Below are 22,101 nucleotides of genomic sequence, written 5' to 3'. Positions count from 1 at the left end.
GCGGAGCTTCCGGGTGCGCGTGAGGGTGCGTTCCAGCCTATCGGTGAGCAGAAGAGGACGTGGGAACGTTCAAACGGAACTTTCTTGTGAGCTCTTCACGCTGCGCCCTGGGAGGACTACTGGCCGCCAGTTAAGTGCACGGATGTGCTGTGGACATTGAAGCTGGTTATGACCTGTGCTGTGTAAATACGATAGTGGTTTATTGTCAATTTATTTTTGGTTTGTGGTTGTTTTGTTTGGTTTGATTTTGGGGGATTCAGTGAGTTGGCTGTGGCAGAGCCAATGGGTCCCCCTATGTGTAAGATTTAATTTTCTGTTTGTGTGTCTATTTATATGGTGTGGGACTTGACCTCCCGGCAGGAGGGGATCTGAGGGCTGCAGCAGTGGACCCTATGACCTTGCTGTGCTAAATTAGCTAGCCTTGTGGTAATTCTACATTTGGAGTGGGTTTTAAATAGTAGCTTAGCCAAGCCTTGGGGTGTTGCGTATGAACTGTTATATTGTGTGCTTCACTGGACTGATTTCTATTGGTTGATGAATTGTAACTGCCTACTGCTGCAGAATGTATGATGGAAAGAGACTGTGGGGAGGTCCTTAAAAAATATTGGTCATCTGCACTTGTGTGTCCGTGTTGCTTGTGGTCAAGGGGTCCTAAGAAGTTCCTGTTAGGGGAACAGAAAATTGGGTTGTGCTCAGGGACTAAGAATCCCCCTTAAAATCAAACCGGCCTGTTTGGTCGCGACACTCCCACCTTCTTGAATACAGGCATATGCGACCACCCGACCATTGTGCTCGTCAGGTGAACGACATCTAGCTCTGCCACCAGCACGCTCAGGCCAATTAAAACTTTTTCATCCGTTCATCCTCGTTGGTGGAATGCAATACCAGTTCCGATTATTGACTTACAATCCAATTGTGCCTGTTCAGGTGTCCATGACCATGTTAACCTTGAAAGGGACAAGAAGAGGGCGGTCATTCCCAGCCGCATTCACCCTCTGGACAATTGCACTCATTGATGCACTTTTCCCTCCTGCACTCTACCTTTTTAATGTTTTCCTAAAATTGTTGTTAGAATTGCTTTAAAAAGCTTAAAATGTTTAATGTGTTCTACTATGTCACTTTGTTTAAAAAGTGTTAAATTCAGAAGCCGTGTCCATTCGTGTACAGGAGGAATTTAGCTTTTCTGTATGTACATTTCAGGGGGTATTACAAAGTAAAGACCAGAGCCAAATAAGTTACCGAAATCCACATTGTTACAAATTAGAACCGGGTTTTGGTTCCGAGCTTTAGACATGATCGTTGCTATGCTAAATAGTGATTCTCCAACTACAGGCACTTTTGTGTCCTTGGCCTTTTTTGGTAAATAACCAAACAAATAAATGCACTAATACATTATCATTATGGAGTTAATGCTCCAATATCCTAGTAACCACCAAATGTTGCTCCTGTTTTCTTTTAAAAATGCTTTTGCAAGGCTGTTTATTAGCAGATTTTGCCGTTTTGTTTTTGTCCCCAACCCAGACTGGCCCTCTTTGAATGGTAAAAACATTAATTAAAGGATGAATTAAAAAACATTTTATAACATGTTTGTCTTAAGGACAAATAAAATAATATCATGCTATCAACAATCCATATGTATATAACAATTTTAAACTATATTTGAAATAAAATAAGTCTGTCCCTAGGTTTTCCGTCATTTCCACCACTCTCATCAAAATCCACCTTAAATATTTTATTTACTTCGTTACCATGGAAATAATAGAAAAAAGGAAGTATTAGTTGAAGGTGAAACTTCAGGCACATGACCTATTCAGATCAAGACAATAAATTAAGGTAACTCAAGCTTTTATACACAGTATTTTTATTCAGCGTCATTTCCACCACAGCTGTAGTTCAGTTAAATTATGTAAAGCAAATATGAAAATAATGTATTTATGCTTATTACAAGTAAACAATATGCTAAGTCCAAAAGTAGCTAAGTCTGACAGTAGGGTGTACTAATATTGCAGAAAAACTGCTAAAATGTCATTTCCACCTCCGAGAAATTACAGGCATAGCTTTGGACATGATTTATATGCCATTTTTGTGCACTATTTGCATGCTCTCATGACATACTTGTGCCTTTGGACTGAGAACTTTAATATCACCATTCCAGTACACTCTATATTTATATTTATTTATCTAGTGGTGGAAATGACATCATTGAAAACACACTACAGAAAAACTGTTAAAAATAGTAATATTTCATGGAATTCTAAAACTGCCCACTGTTATATTGTGTTAGAAGACAAATGAATGAAGTTAGGAAAATAGTTTTAAGTGTATTTTAAGAGAGTGAATTTTCCATACGTTCACAGTGCCAAAAGTGCTCCCAGTTAGAGAATCATCATATCAATATGCTGGAATCATGTTGGTTGCCATGGTGGTTGCTAAGTTGACATTATAGTGGTGGTTGATAGTTTGTTGCTAGGGTAATTGAAATCGATGTTAGGGTGTTTTGCTAGGGTAGATATGTTATGCTAAATAAGAATCATAGCCTCAATAACTTTGAATAACTGGATTAATCACGGTTAAAGCAGAGGTTCATTGAGCCGTTGGCATTAAAAAACCAAAGAATTGACATGTTGACAAGCACATTCAATAAAATGTGTGTGTGTGTGTGTGTGTGTGTGTGTGTGTGTGGAACGTTGGTAAACCTCACTTCCAGACACCTCAAGAGTGCAGCTGGCTTTTAGCGTGATTGTCAGCATGCTCAACTCCGAATCCGAGGTGCTGCTGTTTCAGCGGTTCGAGTCCAGGCGCATGCAGGGCTGACCCGTGCTGGTTCAACACAAATCGAGTTACACAAGGATGGATGTGGATAGTCTGTCTGGCCGGGTTCACATGGCAGCAGTAACTGCAGCCACACAAGTTCCAAATAAATGCAGACCTTAATATCTTACTAATATTCCATTAAGTTAGTTATTAAATTATCACTCTAAATTAGTTCGCCGACTGCTTTCCACCAATCTGGTGCAGTCAAGGTTACGGGGAAACCTATATCAAATAGGAAGAGCAGAGAGATGTAGAGTGAATGAGAGCAAATTTGAAAAACACTGAAATTGTACACTAGGAAAAAAAATTGACACAATGTATTTTCTTTGATCATAGTGATCATGTTTAATGAGTTATTTTAATATTTAGATTTGACAATTTTATATTGTATAGTACATTCACCAAAAAATCAAGGTATAATGGCTGCCTACTGTACTGATTCATGGAATTAGTATTAATGAACAAGCAAAGGCAGTTTTATATTGGGACATGGTAGTATGCGATAGTCATGCATTTATAGCATGCAAAAGAAACATGCAGTTAAGTTTAAAAAGAAGCTGACGTGTTCAGTTGGCTGTACTTTCTTTGGTTGCTGACTGACATGGGCAGGTGAATAAAGTGTTTTACCAGATCTGCATAAGTGTCCCTATATAGCCACCCTACCAGCCACTCAGAAAAATATTTCTTGTGACACAATAAATAATCATCTAAAATTTGACCCTGCAAAGCGAAACCAGTCGCTTTGGTAAAATCTACAAAATTAAGTTATTGCGCTCACATGAATGGCCATAAACGAAGATATTACAGAAACTATCGCTAAGATAACCGCATCCAAAGTTGACATGGTTCTCCCGTCACAATATGCCAGAAGAGGAGAAATCGACTTTTTAAGCGGCGTGGACAACGGAAATGACTGCTAATGTGTTGAATTTTCACCAGGTTGAACAGTCAAAACTTATGTTTTTCCATGAAATGAGTTCACCATATGAAACTGTAGACTGTATTCTGTCGAATTGCTCAAACGTGAAAATTCAACATTTTAACCTGAAAGTTTGTTTATTGTGGATTTTCTCAAAATAGTATTGTGCCACAAGCGACTGATTTTGCTTTGGAGGGTCACAAATATATCAACAAGGCACATAACAAAAAAAGATAATTGTTTTGTATTATTTTTTTCTTTTTCTTCCTATAGTCAATGAACAGTTGATACAGTTCAATTTGTCAGCACAACATTATTCAAGGCCTTGTAAGTATTTTATCAATTCAGCCTATGTTCTGCTTTAAGCTACTATATTCTATAATCTCTGTTTTCCAAAGTATTTAACTGACCTGAAATCATTATTAAGTACAGGAACCATATTTATCAGTTGGGGTCAGTTGGGGCAGTCTGTACTTCAACCTTTAATTTCAGAGCAAGATCATGGTTCATCAAACAATGATTAATCATTCATTGTTTCTAAGATAACACATGTGTTTACAACGTTGTCGGCATAGTACTTTTCGAATCTGTGGAAGTTGTAGGCCATAAATTAATGGGTTCAATAGTGGAGGAAGAATCAGAAATTGTACAGCCAATGCATTACGCACACCTATTGGAAGATTTACAGAACCACCCCAGCTGTAAATTACATCAAACAATGCAGTCACACTATATATAACCATAACCATTATATGAGGCACACAAGTTTTACTGAACTTTGCTCTACCCTCAGTGGATGATATACAAACCTGGACAATATTAGCATAAGAAATTAAAACTAAAACAAACTGTATAAGATATCCTGAAATAACTATCATACTCCATACCTGGTTGACTATTGCTCGATAACATCCCAACTTTAGCACTGAAGGATTGTCACAAAATAGCTTATGGATATAAGTTCCACAAATGGGTATTCTAGCAGTAAGGAGTATGCCTACTGCTGGTGACAAGAGAGGATAAGCCCAGGCTAAAACAAGCAACTTTAACACAGCACGTGGAGTCACAATGCTGTGGTATTGTAGTGGTCTGCAAATTGCCACATAGCGGTCATAAGACATCACTGTTAGAATTGTAATTTCACACATTGCAGAGCTGTAAATGACATACATTTGAATCATGCACCAACTGTAGCTTATGGTGTGAATTTCGGATTGCAAGTCCAGCAAAAGTTTAGGGTAAAAACCAACAGTCCCGTACAGTCCATTTACACACAAATGAGAGATGAAAATGTACATGGGTTCATGGAGGCTTTTATCCACTACCACAATAAAGATCAAGGTTAAGTTGACTATGATAATGAGGATGTAAAGAACAAACACCAAAAAGAAGTACAGAGGCTTGTAAACTCCCGAGTCCTGCAGCCCAGAAAGAATAAAGAATTTAAAAGTAGAGATATTTCCCATTATTTCAGGAATATTTCACGTGTACTGTAATGTACAGCAAATTGTAACATCATGGAGCAGCATTTAAACACATCCACCAACAACCACATAACAAATAAAATATAATGTGTAGTAGTAATATATATATATTACATTCATAACAGCTGTATACTCTGACTACCTTTTGTAAGCGACAAGCACTGGATGGCTCATTTATATCTTTACTTCCACCCTAGGGACCTACTTGTATCTTGTATTCATTTCCATGGATGAACACAGTGAGATGCTACAGTAATGAAATAATCTAAACTGCCCTCACAGAGAAGTAGAATCAGTGACATTTTAACACCACAAATGTAATCTTCATAGTTAGGACAAGCTGCAAACACTTACAGCTGGGCTACAACGGGAGCAATGGGAGTTCACAGAGCATACAGTTACCGTAGTATTGGGACACATTCTAATGTTGACTATAAAGAGGGATATAAAATTATCTTTTGGAATTTGATCGTAATGCCTTAAATAACAAAATGAGGAAAGATCCAACCTTTCAGGACATCAATTTTCTTTGTGAATGAATAATGTATCGTAAATAAATAAAGGTTTTCCTTAAAATACAGGGGTCATAAGTATTGGAACACCTAGCCTTTGTTAACCAGATGTGTTAAAATTCCCATAGAGGCAGGAATTATTATTTTTTATTATACGGCTCTCTAGAATGTTGAGGGAGCTCCCATTCACTTTGAATGGGCCTCCCCAACGTTCTACGGTCAGTTATTTTTGTATAATCACCGCTCCGAAGGTATAATGACCGCTGCCAATGGCAACGGGTTCACTCCGCTGGTTGTAGCAGAAGCCACGAAACGGTAGCCAAGTCCGTTTATTTTCTCGTTTTGGCAAGTAGCCGTATAATAAGCACGATAATGTATAGAACGCCGGTCATTATCGGAAAATAATTCCCTCAGGACGAAGTTAAACCCCTCCGCTGCGCGTCGGGGTTCTGTTCATCCTGTCGGGAATTATTTTCCGATAATGACCGGCGTTCTCTACAGTATCCCTTACATATCTATCTATCTATTAATGCAAGGAACTGTGTGTCTGTGTGTCACTCTGTCTGTGTGTGTGTTACTCGCATAACTCTCGAACCGCTCATCCGAAATTTGACACAGGTATTGCTAATGACATGCGTGAGTGCAGTGCGAAGTTTGGTCGTTTTTGGACAACAAATCAAGATTGTTAAATGAAGCGAAATACAACTCTACCGCAATCCCACAATTCTACCACTCTCTGCACTAGCCACTCCCCCTCACTCTCACTTACTCCAGCATAGAAACAAAAAAAGCCCATTTCGCTGACGAACTCACGTGTTGCCATTCATAGAAATTACGATGTCTCACATAAACGGACCGTTTCAAGATTGTTCATGTTGGATAAACATGCTGAGTCTGACACACATGCACCCACGTTGATAAGCAGGCTGTTAAAGTCACGTAAGGCTACTCAACAACAACCGCGGTTGCCTAGCGCTTCTGTTGCCTGATCAGATTGCTGATCTTGCAACAATATGCCGACACACACGTCGGTAGCATTCTGTTAAAATTTGCATTTAAAACAGCCGCTCTTGACTCTATCTGGACATCGGCTAAGGGCATAGAGCTCCACAGTCCCGCCCCTCCTCCGAGAGAGGTGCTTGTCCGGAGGTAAATTTCTCATTCATTTCTCCCATTGACTTCTGGAAAAATCCGTAGGCCTATAAAGAGTTTTAGACCATGCCTTAGGCTAACCAGCTACGATGTGACTCATAAGCATAAAACTTATAATTTCGAGTGAAAAAATGAACAGAAAATGTAAAAAAAGCGAAAGGTACAAGACTGTGTACATTTCTTAAATTCCGAATTAGAAAACTCAAATCCCGTGATGCTTTGCAAACGTACACACATTTCCAACATTTGCAGCCTAAAGATAGTTTAACATGGTTCCATATTAATCTAAGAAAAGAGGATGATTACTTCCTACTGTTTCCATTGAGTAAATTCAACCTTCAAGATGAGAAACCCGTTCTTTTTCGGAAGACCACACATCGGTCCTGACAGCCCTGCAGCCATTTTATGTTTTGAAGTTCCGGCGAGACGAAGCTGGACGATAGGCGCGGGAAAAGTTGAGTACAGTTTGTTTGGGATTGCCATGGCAACGGCGATCTCTACCAATCAAAGGCTCTGCTTTCACCAGTTTATACGGTAGGGTGTTGGGTAGTGTAGTACTCTCTTGTTAAATCGTGAATAAAACATTGTTTTCTCAAAACAAGGTTGATGCCCCGTTAACTTTTGACATCTATATGAGCAGGTATAATCGCTTAGTCACATCGTAGCTGGTTTTAAGTCTACCATGGACGATTACGATTTTATGGCTTATTCTCCAGTTGTCAATGGAGAAATTGTATTGGATTTTTACTTCCGGACAAGGCTGTGGGTGGGACTGTGGAGCTCTATAACATTGATTCAAACATCACTTCTGAGTTCATAGAACTGGCATGGCCATAGTCATGTGGCTAGCTTTAGGCTATCATTTCCCAACAACAGCAAAAACGCACGGGTAGGCCTATGTAATGTGTCTAATATTGCCATTAGCTGCAACTCAAACGCCTTTCCCCTTCACTTTTTTTACTTTGCAAAGAGAGTAAAAAAGCTCTACTGACTGCACAGGCCTGATTCTACATCATCACCAATCTAACATGATCTACCTGCATCAGCATCATTGGGTTTATTGGAAAACATTGTTTGCACGGGCACCGCACTAGTTATTTTTAAATGCCAGTTATTTCATGGATCCAGGACACTATGCACCTTGATAAAGTCCCTTTGGCCTTTGGAATTAAAGTAGCCCCACATCATCACATACCCTTCACCATACCTAGAGATTGGCATGGTTTTATTTCAGTTAGCCTATTAGCTGGTTTGAAGCATTGAGCTCAATGAGAATGAAATCAGCAAATAGGCTAACTGAAACTAGAAATGCAATTCCAAGGAATTACCAGTGCATGAAAATGCAGAAATGTATTGATAGATAATATAGATATGGTTACTAAGGTATAGCTAGGGTAAACATGGTAGTTGCATAGTTTAAAGAGAGTTAATAGTGTGAAGGTAGACAGTTTAAATATTAAACATTCCAGTTCTAACTTAACTAATGATTTCTAACAGGTATGTTAAAATGTTAACTATGCTATCAATGATAACCAGGTTGATTGGTTTACTAATGATTTCTAACAGTTATGGTAAAAATGCTAACAATGCTAACTATGTTAACAATGCTAACCAGGTTGATCAGCTAACTTAACTAATGATTTCTAGAAGTTATGCCAAAAATGCAACTATGTTAGCAATGCTAACCAGGTTAATTAGCTAACTTCGCTAATGAATTCTAGCAGTAATGTTAAAATCGCTAACTATGTTAACAATGCTAACCAGGTTGATTAGCTAACTTAGTTGATGATTTCTAACAGTTACATTATAAATGCTAACTATGCTAACCAGGTTGATTAGCTAATGATTTCTAGCAGTTATGCTAAAAATGCTAACTAGCTAACTTGCTAGTGAGGACTTTTATTTTGATACAGTAGTTGCTAGGGTATCCATGGTGCCCACTATCAGGAATGAAGAAGTTACTGTAGTATAATCATGTTGGTTGCTATGGAGACTGTCATAAACGCTTAATTTTAATGGTTGCTATGTTGCTTGCTAGGTACATGGAGGTTTCATTTAGTTGACTGGAGGCATAGTTGATGATAACTGACAGTTGGAATAGAGCTCCACAGTCCCGCCCCTCCTCCGAGAGAGGTGCTTGTCCGGAAGTAAATTTCTCATTCATTTCTCCCATTGACTTCTGGAAAAATCCGCATATAAAGAGTTTTAGATCATGCCTAAGGCTAACCAGCTACGATGTGACTCATAAGCATATAACTTATCATTTCGAGTGAAAAAATGAACAGAAAATGTAAAAAAAACGAAAGGTACAAGACTGTGTACATATCTTAAATTCCGAATTAGAAAACTCAAATCCCGTGATGCTTTGCAAACGTACACACATTTCCAACATTTGCAGCCTAACGATAGTTTAACATGGTTCCATATTAATCTTAGAAAAGAGGATGATTACTTCCTACCGTTTCCATTGAGTAAATTCAACCTTCAAGATGAGAAACCCGTTCTTTTTCGGAAGACCACACATCGGTCCTGACAGCCCTGCAGCCATTTTATGTTTTGAAGTTACAGCCAGACGAAGCTGGACGATAGGCGCGGGAAAAGTTGAGTACAGTTTGTTTGGGATTGCCATGACAACGGCGATCTCTTCCAATCAAAGGCTCTGCTTTCACCAGTTTTACACGGTAGGGTGTTGGGTAGTGTAGTACTCTCTCGTTAAATCGTGAATAAAACATTGTTTTCTCAAAACAAGGTTGATGCCCCGTTAACTTTTGACATCTATATGAGCAGGTATAATCGCTTAGTCACATCGTAGCTGGTTTTAAGTCTACCATGGACGGTTACGATTTTATGGCTTGAAATTGTATTGGATTTTTACTTCCGGACAAGGCTGTGAGTGGGACTGTGGAGCTCTATGGTTGAACAATTAAATAGAGAGCCGAAGTCCCGCCCCTTCCGTTTGCCTCCATGGGACCTATCTTTGGATTTTTTTTTAATGGCACTCAATGGAGAAATATAAATTATTTTCTGGTCCCGATTGTCTTGTGCCTTGAATTACCCATATGATGTTTGTCAATTTTAATGACAATTTTTCATGTAAAGACATTTGAAAAGTATGTCGTAACTAGTGAATTACAACATTGTGAAAGATCGTGTTTCCAACGACTACAAACACATCAGTCGCGTTAGTGACGTTAGACCAATTCACAGCCACGGGCGCCAGCAACAGGTCTTATTTGAGCTTCCCCCTTGCCGATGAAAATATCATGAGTCAGAGGGCTAAACACATCAGATAAGTTGTATTTCATTCATAGACTGTACAAACACTACTGTTAAGTGACTTAGCTGGCAGCAAGATGTAACCGTTAACTAGCATAGCTAACTAGCCAGCCTCTCGTCTGCTAGTTGGTGACGTGCATCGTTTGAGACGAGAGATGTAGTCCACTGAAGGGATTCGCACAAAACTTACATAACTTTTAAAGTCTAACGAAAAACAGAACTTTATTAATGTGAAAAATTATCTTTTAAATTCCCACACATCATATGTGAAATGCACGGTCCAACTCGAACGGGACCAAAAAATAATTGTTATCTCTCCATTCCCAGATAGCAAACTTCATTGATTTAAAGTTGAAAATTGGTCAGATTGGTTGATGTTTGGTTGAAGTTAAAAAGTCAACATCAATTCAATGTTTAAGTGTAATCATAATTTCAACGTTGAAAAACTGGCATTTCATCAACATTGTTTCAATGTCAATGTTCCGAAGGTATGGGCCGAAGATTCTAGAATAGAGCTTTGGTACGCGCTTTACCCAGCTGGCATCCTGACGTCAATTTGACATCAACAAGTAGTCAAGATTTTGACCAACATGTATGACGTGCATAAATATGCATAATTTCATTATATTTTGTAATGATTTCCTTGTGGTTGTAAAGAGGCCCAACAAAGGTATCAATCTAACATGTTTTTTCTGGTCCCTACATCTCAGGTCTATATTATTGACATTAAATCAACGTTGATTTGATGTCAGGAAATAAGACGTCAAATTGATGTGAAATTTATGTCAAAACAACGTCTGTTAAAATGTCTGAAAATGTATATTATTAGCCTACTCATTGTAAATCGACGCGAGTTTTTCAACATCCTGACCCACACAGCAGAGGGTTCCAAAACGGACCCTCTGCGGCGGACTCCGTGCGGATACGCACGTCGAACGCGCCCTTTCCAGTCCTAACGGCTCCTTCAGTTTTCAAATTTCTCGTTGATGAAGTGGAAGACGAAACAGCGGCGTCTGAAGGCTCACTGTAAGTATGCTCCTATATGCTTTATTTATGCAGCTACCGAGTCTATCCACTGAAAAAGTACTTCCATAACACAAGTAACCTACTTATCTAGCTTTATTTGCTGATATTATCCGAAGATTTGCTGGTCTGCAGATATTGCTCATATTTACACACCAGCTACGGTCTAGCTGCTAGCTTTCGCAAGCTAATTTAGCCCACTTTAGACAGGGCTAAATCCTGTCCAACTAGGGCTTTGTTACCCTTTTAATGAAAGCTAAACTCAGAACTGAGTTTAAAATGAGCAACGTTTAATTTGGTTTAACGCTAACTTTGTGTTTGTGAACAACAAAAGTTGGCTTGCGTTAGCTAGCGTTAGCTTGTTAGCTAACGATAGCATTAAAGTTAGCTACAGGAAAACTAGTTTTTGTTAACGTTATGAAAGCTTAGATGTTGGACTCAGGAGTCTTTAAGAAAACGTAGGCCAATTCGGATGTCTAAACATCATTTCTTTCTGGGAGGGAGGCTGATTTCACATTGTTCACCAGTCCGGGATAACGTTAGCTGCTAGCTAATGGTTCTAATATGAATGACGTTAGCAGTAGCCTGCTAGTTCTAATAAGGTAGCGCTAACCAGCTGCCGCATGCTCAAACACATACGTCATAGCTCGACATTCTCTGCTGGCAGCAACAAATAGCTTTGGGACTCGTGCTTATATTTTGTACACGTTAGAAACCAGCAAACAGGCCTACTATTCAATCTAAAAAGTCCGGTTTCCAGACGTGTTTCCTGGTGACTTTTTAGATTGAATTGTAGCTGCTAGAGATTACTCTCTAACTTTTACGAAATATAAATGCACAAAGGGCACGAGGCTATTTGTTTTAAATTTTCATGTAGAAATACTGTCGTCTACGAGTTTATTTAATGACATTGAACGTTCCTTGGAGTAAGATTTAACTGAGAAGAGGCAAAATAGAAGAGGCAGTTGTTGACTTCATGTATGTCCTTGCTTTGCCTTGGCACAGACCAGACACTTTGTTGTGAATGTTTAGAATATATGGGAAGAGGAGCTAAAATGATCAGCACCATATTCTGTGGATCCCAATATAATGCATTTTTAATGGGGTGTATTATTGGTTATGATAAATATTTGGCCATTTCTTTCTGATGATAAAAGTAATGCATATTTATGTATCTGTGTTGCAGGTCATTCACAAGTGGCTCCAGTCTGGTTTGGGGGTTCTGCCATCCAAGTAAAGTAAGCTTTACAGTTTTACATTTGATTTATTTGACTTTTGGTCTAAACATTAATAATAAAAAATAACCATATGCCTCTGTAACTGGTGTTACTAGTTCAGGACGAAGTGAAGGTAAATGTCAACATGCTTAAATGCCTTTGTCTGCTGTAATAAAACCCACCCTCTACCTCAAAAGCTCTCTAATGAAATGTACATTTATATATCTGCGTTACAGGTTATTCACAAGTGGCTCCAGTCTGGTTTGGGGGTCTACGCTTTCTCATCCTGTCCTGCCACCCAAGTGAAGTAAGCTATACAGTTTTACATTTGATTTATTTGACTTTTGGTCTAAACATCAATAATAAAAATAACCATATGCCTCTGTAACTGGTGTTACTAGTTCAGGACGAAGTGAAGGTAAATGTCAACATGCTTAAATGCCTTTGTCTGCTGTAATAAAACCTACCCTCTACCTCAGAAGCTCTCTAATGAAATGTACATTTATGTATCTGCGTTACAGGTTATTCACAAGTGGCTCCAGTCTGGTTTGGGGGTCTAAGCTTTCTCATCCTGTCCTGCCACCCAAGTGAAGTAAGCTATACAGTTTTACATTTGATTTATTTGACTTTTGGTCTAAACATCAATAATAAAAATAACCATATGCCTCTGTAACTGGTGTTACTAGTTCAGGACGAAGTGAAGGTAAATGTCAACATGCTTAAATGCCTTTGTCTGCTGTAATAAAACCTACCCTCTACCTCAAAAGCTCTCTAATGAAATGTACATTTATGTATCTGCGTTACAGGTTATTCACACAAGTGGCTCCAGTCTGGTTTGGGGGTCTACGCTTTCTCATCCTGTCCTGCCACCCAAGTGAAGTAAGCTATACAGTTTTACATTTGATTTATTTGACTTTTGGTCTAAACATTAATAATAAAAATAACCATATGCCTCTGTAACTGGTGTTACTAGTTCAGGATGAAGTGAAGGTAAATGTCAACATGCTTAAATGCCTTTGTCTGCTGTAATAAAACCTACCCTCTACCTGAAAAGCTCTCTAATGAAATGTACATTTATGTATCTGCGTTACAGGTTATTCACAAGTGGCTCCAGTCTGGTTTGGGGGTCTACGCTTTCTCATCCTGTCCTGCCACCCAAGTGAAGTAAGCTATACAGTTTTACATTTGATTTATTTGACTTTTGGTCTAAACATTAATAATAAAAATAACCATATGCCTCTGTAACTGGTGTTACTAGTTCAGGATGAAGTGAAGGTAAATGTCAACATGCTTAAATGCCTTTGTCTGCTGTAATAAAACCTACCCTCTACCTGAAAAGCTCTCTAATGAAATGTACAGTACATTTATGTATCTGCGTTACAGGTTATTCACAAGTGGCTCCAGTCTGGTTTGGGGGTCTACGCTTTCTCATCCTGTCCTGCCACCCAAGTGAAGTAAGCTATACAGTTTTACATTTGATTTATTTGACTTTTGGTCTAAACATTAATAATAAAAAATAACCATATGCCTCTGTAACTGGTGTTACTAGTTCAGGACGAAGTGAAGGTAAATGTCAACATGCTTAAATTCCTTTGTCTGCTGTAATAAAACCTACCCTCTACCTCAAAGCTCTCTAATGAAATGTACATTTATGTATCTGCGTTACAGGTTATTCACAAGTGGCTCCAGTTTGGTTTGGGGGTCTACGCTTTCTCATCCTGTCCTGCCACCCAAGTGAAGTAAGCTATACAGTTTTACATTTGATTTATTTGACTTTTGGTCTAAGCATTAATAATAAAAATAACCATATGCCTCTGTAACTGGTGTTACTAGTTCAGGACGAAGTGAAGGTAAATGTCAACATGCTTAAATGCCTTTGTCTGCTGTAATAAAACCTACCCTCTACCGAAAAGCTCTCTAATGAAATGTACATTTATGTATCTGTGTTACAGGTTATTCACAAGTGGCTCCAGTCTGGTTTGGGGGTCTACGCTTTCTCATCCTGTCCTGAGTGATTCTTGACATTGAAATTATATCAAAATTTGTCAATAAATGTTCATACTTTTGTCATTAATGTTTGATTTCGGATTTATGTTGAATTGACAGCGAAGCTTGATATTGAATGATAGCAAAATAGCATTAAAACATTGTCTTCCTATGCATCAACATCATGACATCTTGACATCAAATAAATGTTGAATTGACATCAAATGCCAACAAAACTTGACATGGAAATGACATCAACATCATGACATCTTGATGTCAAATAAATGTTGAATTGACATCAAAGCCTGATATTGAATGATATCAAAATAGCATCAAAACGTAATCAACCATCATGACATCAAATACATGTTGAATTGACATCAAATCCCGACAAAACATGACATCAAAATAACATCAAAATGACATCAGCAGAGGTCAAAATCTTGACATCAAATTGACATCAGTACATTGACGTCAATATGACTTTCATTCTAGACCTATTTCGTGACGTAATTTTGACATCAATGTTCGATGTCATATTGATGTCAAATTGATATCAAATGCCCACTGGGTAATCAACCATCCAATCAGCAAGCAGCAGATTTTATTTGAATTTTCTCCCGGAGGAGCTGGATCCTCTCGCTGTACTGCACACGTTAGAGAAGAAGAAATAGAGGTATCAGCACAACATTTGTAAAGGTAAGTTCGACATTTCTCATTTTTTATCGGTCACTATTGAGAAACTAAACTAGAAAAAGTTGTTAAATGGGTTATTGCAAGATGTAGTTCGACCGTGTTGGTGAAAGAACTGAATTTGTTGTTCGTTAGTGCTAACATCATTATGCTAGTGAGTTAGCAGCTAGATTAGCTATTATGTTAATATTCGTTTTTAGACTTGAATTTGGATTCACAGTTAAATTGTTATCGATACGTGGATGGTTAGTCTAGTGTTGGTTGGTTGGTTACCATTAGCAGGTAGCAGCTACATCCATTTTGAAGATTGGAGCACCAGAACTAACTGCTAACCGTTAGCTTATTAGCTTGCAGAGCTCCAGCCCTTGCCGTGACCCAGCTTTAGCTGCTAGCTGCTACCGAAGGAAGCTCTCGACACCTGGGACCGTTGATCCGCTGAGCTCGGTAGCGAGAGAGCTATGAATATTACCGACACACGTAAAAGAATGATCTGCATATGCGTTGGCGACTCTGGTCGTAGGTGTGACCCACTGTTTCACTGACTAATCAGAAAACTATCATCAAATATTGCCTTTCAAACAATTTCAAACCATTTACTCGTCAGCCAGCGCTTTTGCTGCCCAAACTTCTAAAACTTAGGCAATCATTTTTCACTGCTAGCAATGCAATCCTAGTGGGTCGTGGTGGGCTCGTCAGTCAGCTCTTCCCATATGGAAAATATAGAAAAAACTTATATGCCAGCAATGTGTTTTATATACAAAACTTGTATGATTTACTCTTGAAAGTGGCCCCTTTCTCGTTTTCCTCATACAACGTCATACAGTCCTTACAGCTTACAATGTTTTATATGTTTCAGGTTACACAGATTTAGCAAGGATCTTATAATGGTTTCACTGGCATATAAAAACCTGATAGATTAAGAGTAAATCATAAACGTTTTGTATATAAAACACATTGCTGGCATATAAGTTTTTCTATGTCTTTTCCGTATGGGTTTTGCTGCTCAAACCTAACAATTCTCATTTTGGTAGATTGTGGTCGTCTTAAATATCCATATAATGTCATGTCTCATGACAGGTCTCATTAACAGTGGTCTTCTGTCACCACTGTATCCCCAAATTATTGTTTCTATCTTTTTGTTGCATAGCTTTAGCTCACTTCATCATCCTAGGTATGCCACAGCTATCCCCCCTCCTCCTCTCCATCTCTCCATCTCTCCATTTGAAACTCCAAATATATGCCTAAAGTGTCCCCTCTTCTTTCTCCTTATGCAGATGTCCTGGCTCTCAACAAAGGCACCAGGCAGGATTGTTTTTTTCTCTTGCATTCCCATAAGCCTGACTTCCTGATGTCCACTACACTCTGTTCTCAATCTTCTCCAGTCTTTTGCAAACTGTGGTAAGTATCCCCAAATTCTTGTTTCTATCTTTTTGTTATATAACTTCTACATATCACCTCACCTCATCATCCTAGGTCTGCCACAGTGATATCTTTCTCCCTCTCTCTATTTGAAACTCCACATGTATGCCAAAAGTGTTCCCTCTTCTTTTTCCTTATGCAGATGTTCAGATGTCCTATAAGCCTGACTTCCTGATGTCCACTACACTCCGTTCTCAACCTTCTCCGGTATTCTGCAAACTGTGGTAAGTATCCCTTCATTTGTTGCACAACTTCATCAAACTTTATTCTTTCTAGCTCATTCCTTTTTTTTTTTTTTGAAAGACATCTCTGCCCGAGTACTTTTCCTTTTTATTTTACTTTGTTACTGCTCTTACTCCTCCCATCCGTTTGTCCATGGAAGTAATTATTTGACTTAGAAACTCTCTAAATCTCATTACTTGACACGTGTGTTTTCTGTGCTCTCTCCTTTTAATAATCAGAATGCCTCCTTGTGTTGGATTCATGATGTTCACCATACTGCACGGCCTACTTTTTTCTAAGCAAGCTATGGAAAGAAACTCTGTTCAGCTCATGAAACGGACTGTTCACATTTTTTGACATTTGTGGAGGAAGCAGGGTATCCTGGTAATTTTATTTTGCAGCTACTATGCTCTCGTCATAGATACCTTGCATCCTACCCAGTGAGTACATTATACGATTTTGATTTCCAGTATCTGATGGACATTTTGTCTCCCATGTTGAAATATGATTATTTTATCATATTTTCTCATTACAACCTACAATTTGTATATATAGGCCCAACAAAGAGAGAAATCTGAACTGACAAAGCTGCTCTATATGCATCACAGGTCGATATTGTTGACCTTCACAAATGACTTCAGTCAGTCAGTTTCAGTTGTACATTTAGATAATTCCAAACATTGATGTCAACACACTGCTGTTCTTGTACCTAATAATAACTTTGAGTTAGTCATGGCAAAATGTGTGCAAAATATGTGATGGTTGACTTCAGAGTAAACACTCATTTTTGACAAAACCCTTCACATTGAACTTGTAGTAGAGTTGTTTGCATTAATTGAACAGGCCATCTTTGTTTTTTGTATGTGAAGGTCATTAACAAGGAATAAAATGATTGTTTTCATATTAAACACCTTTGTTATTCATTTTGCTTAGTAAGACTTGAGACAAATGTTAAGCCAACTTGAATTCATGGTTATTATGGCAATGGTATGTTTGGTGAACTGTGCTTTTTTAAATTCATTTTTACTGTTCAAAGTGCAGTTTGTTGCACTGTATTTATTACGGACATGTTATGCCAGCCGATACAACCAGATTGTATTTATCCGTATTCATAGAGTGCATGAGTGAGTGTCACGTTGTCCCGGTAACGCGATTTTCTGTTAACAAACGACCTGCATGTGGCATTTTCTATCGCCTCACCGTGTTGTTTATTTCAAAATTAAAATAAATGAATTTGAAACGGTAAAAATCACTACCATGTCGAGGCGCTTATGTATGCTTCTGGTGTACTAAAAGGAGACGTTCACGCTAGCATTAGCTAACTTAATGTAATCATAGATTAGCCCAGCTTGCCGTTACATTATACACTTTCCCCCCCATGCTAGCGTGAACATTAGCCTACACCAGAAGCATACATACACGCCTCGACATGGTAGTGACTTTTACCGCTTAAAATTCATTTTTCATTTTGAAATAAACAACACGGTGAGGAAATAGAAAATGCCACTTGCAGGTCGTTTGTTTATAACAGGAAATCGCGTTACTGGGACAACGTGACACTTTAACTTTCGCAGTGAGGTTCTGGAACCAGCTGCCGGTAAAGCATGTTTATGACACGTTTTCAATGTTGAATCAACCAAATTTCAATATTAGTACCATTGAATGAGCACTGAATCAGTGTTGAATCAACGTTTGATTATCATTGAAATTTCAATGTAATTTCAACGGCAATCACATCTGGTTGAATCAACGTTGAATCCACGTTTTAGATGATTGAAATGGTGATGTGGTTTCAACGGCAATCTCATCGAGCGCTTTCAATGTCGAAACAACTTCGGAGTTCAATGCAGATTCAACGAATCCTTTCAACGTTGATTCAATGCCATTTTGCTATCTGGGTTGACTCCCATGCATAAAAAATCGTGAAATAGGTCCCATAGACCGGAAGTAGAAGGGCGGGACTTCGGCTCTCTATAGTTGAGTAGTTTCAATGGTTAAATGATTTAATAGTGTATTATTGCAGTGAGGACTTTTATTTTGAAACAGTTGTAGACAGAGGAAACAGTTTAACAAGATATGTAGTCTTCACAGAGAGATTGTATGCTTAAAGCCTGACCCCGCATTCACACTGTCTCCGTCCGTCAACGGATCTCATTCACTTTGCATGGGGCGGACTCGAAATGCATTGTGGGTCCGTCCGTCGCTTCAGCTCCGTTGCCTCCATGGAGGTATTATAAGAACTGGAGAAAGTGAACAAGTCCCGCCTCCATTCATTTCAATGGGAATGCTAGGCTAGTGAAAATTGCCAAAATTGAACGATTTTTTCAGGCTTCAACATGGCATTTCAAGGGGCTTGTTTCCGGTGCCGCTTTACTTAGTCAATTAAGTGCCAGGTTACTGATTGACGTAAGGTACAGAAGGAGAGCTCGTGCCCACACTAAGCTCGTGCATGAGCTGAGAGTGGAACAGCCACCAATCAGCATGAGGAAAACGCAGGGAAAACGGCACCGGACATGATGTATTTCTGGAAAATGGCGACGAGGAAATGTCTTGCTAATCGGCGAAGCTAATCAGTCAAATCCTGACCCCCTGGTTGCCTCCGTCAAGAAAGTTGAGAAATGTTCAACTTTTCAGGCAGTGACGGATTCGTCAGCCAATCAGATCACGTGTATGCAAATACACATACGGCACATCCAACCTCCGTGATCCGTTGACGGACGGAGACAGTGTGTACGCGGGGTGAGAGAGAGAGAGAGCTGCTGCAGGTGGGGCTGGCCACCTAGCCTGGCACGCCCTCCCAGTGACGTAACACCTTCGGCTTTTGCTGTCGCTGGTCTGGTCAACTGCTAATCGGGAAGAATTTCTGAGTTCCCGAAATCTGCGGAACTGCCCCCTTTGACTGCCCCCAATCAACTTTGAGCAGTTCCAACGGCTCTGGGTAGAGGCGTGTTCAAGGCAGAGGAAGGAGTGTTGTTATTGGTTTAAACTCGGCAAACCGTTTTCTGACATCGACCAGTAGCAAATCGAGGCGGGTCAACCAGCGCTTGGAGAAACCGTGTTAGCACAGGCTCTTGGCTAAAAACGGTGAACTCGAACTTTCTCAAAATACAACCGAATGACATGATTTTGGTGTCAACTCAACGTAATAGTCCGAAAAATTGATCTAAAATGCATTTCACTCCGGATTATCCCTTTAAAGTGTGTGGCGGGCCGCAGTTGGAGGTGCAAAACTGAAAGTTTGTTTCGGCCCTCGTTGGGGCCTCGTGTTGCTGGTGGCCTAAGTTTGGGCCGCGGCCCTATGGTTAAGAATCACTGGTTTTCATGACTTATGGGCTTACAAGGCTGTGTTTGAAACACGGGACAGGAGCTGTCCCTGAAGGGACAAATCAATATTACTCATAATTGGGGAAATCCCGGGTAATACGGGACGGTTGGCAACCCTAGCATAAAGCCTTAACTCGGGGTATTAAGTTAAGTGGTAGCCTACTATGATAGCAGTTATGTGATACATTTGTGAAACTAGGCTTTCAGCTCAGTTTTGTGCACGTTTTCAGTGTTTGGATGATGTTGGGTCAATCGTGAAACGTGGAGATCTGCCTATATTAAAAAACGATTTCTTCTATATTTATGAGCGATAGCCTAATCTAGGGTGGTAATTTTTAGTGTCTAGCCTATGATCAAAAAAATCAATGGTCATCAGATATGTGACCCTGTAAAGCTGAACCAGTCGTTTCGGTAAAATGTATTAAATTAAGTTATTGTGCTCACGTGAACGGCCAAAAACTAAGCTTTCCTACGATATGTGTCGTGCCGGTCTAGCCCAGCAAGACGCAGATTCGGTCCTCTCTGACACACAACACCAGACAAGAGTAATTTTACAAGTTTTATTAATCAATGGGTTGGCAGCCACCCTCACGCCAGCTTAATGCAGTAGCCCCTAGCAAGTGATACATAGCCTATGCACAGGAGTAGCCAATACAGGAATAGCCACACAAACACCAGTTTTTAGAGAGGAGCAGGCAGTCAATACAACCCCACAGATGAGCAGCCGAGCAACAGGAAAATACAAAGCTCAAAAATACCTAGGATCAATACAATTAATAATTATCACTTTCACCACATAAAAGTACAAGTTAAATTTCCATTGATCACTGCAAATGATGGAATCAGATCACACACACATATATAAGTGTTCACACCACACAATACATCAATCACAGGGTGTCACTGTCATGGTAGTCCATCTATAGAGGAGTCGTCTGTTCTGCCACTCAAGATCCCCAATAGGAGGGGCTCAATCCACACTTGCCAGCTAATGAGTGCAATGCACAACCCAGATGGGAAAAGAGAATAATTTGGTCGGCGGCTTCCCCACGCCGACCAAAAACACATTAAGTTCACGAACCACTGTCCCTTTAAGCCGCGACCCGGAGACGAAGGGGGCGGGGCCCGTAGTCCACAGTCAGTAGCCTAGTCTTCCGGGTTCCAGTCGCGTCGGCCGGAGCACAGATACATCCACATCTCTCCCTTCGCGCTGCCAACGAAAGAGGAAACACTCAGAGTCCACTCACAACATAATAGTAGCCCACTCACACTGAGCAATGGATTATGATCACTTTCCTTAGATGCGCGTCGTTTGGAGCCTCTCAGTCTTTTCTCCTCCTCGGCTCGGTCACCGTCCCGGACTTCCACAGCTCTCCGAAACGACAAGGAAACACACGCATACTTTACAGTCCAGCGAGAGCAGCCAGTGGCCCATGCATACACAATAGTAACTTTAGAAATAAGCACTTTCCTTTTGTCGGCATGCATGCATGCGTTGTCTCCCACTGGGCTTCTCAATGCTGCACCCCCGGACCGCGCCAACCTCCGTGACAACACAGGGAATCTCCAACTCTCCCCCACAGTCTTCGAGGGCCTGTATAAAAAGCACTTAACCCCACCCATGTCCCAATCATTCAATTCGCCCCATTAGCCAGTCCATCAGTCCGTGTAATCAGTGCAATCAGTCCTTGTCCCTCAATAGCAGCGTGCAGAGTTCAGCCCACCCCATATCACAGTTTTCCCCCAAACACAGATTTCATAGTACCATAATCACCATCACCAAACACCAGAATGTGACATATGTATATCGAGCGTATTACACAAACTATCGCTAAGATAACCGCATCCAAAGTTGACATGGTTCTCCTGTCACAATATGCCAGAAGAGGAGAAATCACCTTTTTAAGTGGCGCGAGCACAACGGGAATGACAGCAAATGTGTTGAATCTTCGCCGGGTTTATCAGTCAAAACGTATGTTTTTCCGTGAAATGCGTTCACGATATGAAACTGTAGACTGCATACAGTCGAATTATGCAAAAACGTGAAATTCAACATTTTA

At 39.8% G+C, this 22,101-nt stretch overlaps 1 protein-coding gene and 3 long non-coding RNA genes across 4 annotated transcripts; 3 read left to right on the top strand and 1 right to left on the bottom strand.

Annotated features, from left to right (window-relative positions):
- Window positions 1–2,712: 2,712 nt before the first annotated feature.
- On the bottom strand, window positions 2,713–5,637 carry LOC134099184 (olfactory receptor 6N1-like). The gene is made up of 3 exons (XM_062551975.1): window positions 5,620–5,637; window positions 4,312–5,151; window positions 2,713–2,820 (listed from the first exon to the last, which is right to left on the bottom strand). Exons 1-3 carry the CDS (start codon window positions 5,635–5,637, stop codon window positions 2,713–2,715), a joined length of 966 nt encoding a protein of 321 aa, XP_062407959.1.
- Window positions 5,638–11,100: 5,463 nt separating this feature from the next.
- LOC134100182 (uncharacterized) lies at window positions 11,101–13,563 on the top strand. Its single transcript, XR_009941227.1, has 6 exons — window positions 11,101–11,183; window positions 12,367–12,418; window positions 12,634–12,704; window positions 12,919–12,989; window positions 13,204–13,276; window positions 13,491–13,563. It is a non-coding gene; the product is annotated as an uncharacterized LOC134100182 (long non-coding RNA).
- A 220-nt stretch (window positions 13,564–13,783) lies between these two features.
- LOC134100183 (uncharacterized) lies at window positions 13,784–14,471 on the top strand. The gene is made up of 3 exons (XR_009941228.1): window positions 13,784–13,851; window positions 14,066–14,136; window positions 14,350–14,471. It is a non-coding gene; the product is annotated as an uncharacterized LOC134100183 (long non-coding RNA).
- A 1,865-nt stretch (window positions 14,472–16,336) lies between these two features.
- Window positions 16,337–17,014, top strand: LOC134099837 (uncharacterized). Its single transcript, XR_009941181.1, has 3 exons — window positions 16,337–16,474; window positions 16,638–16,719; window positions 16,957–17,014. It is a non-coding gene; the product is annotated as an uncharacterized LOC134099837 (long non-coding RNA).
- The last annotated feature ends 5,087 nt before the right edge of the window (window positions 17,015–22,101 follow it).

This window comes from Sardina pilchardus, chromosome 13 (genome assembly GCF_963854185.1).
Source record: "Sardina pilchardus chromosome 13, fSarPil1.1, whole genome shotgun sequence".
Lineage (NCBI taxonomy): Eukaryota > Metazoa > Chordata > Actinopteri > Clupeiformes > Clupeidae > Sardina > Sardina pilchardus.
This window is presented reverse-complemented; position numbering and strand designations above follow the sequence as displayed.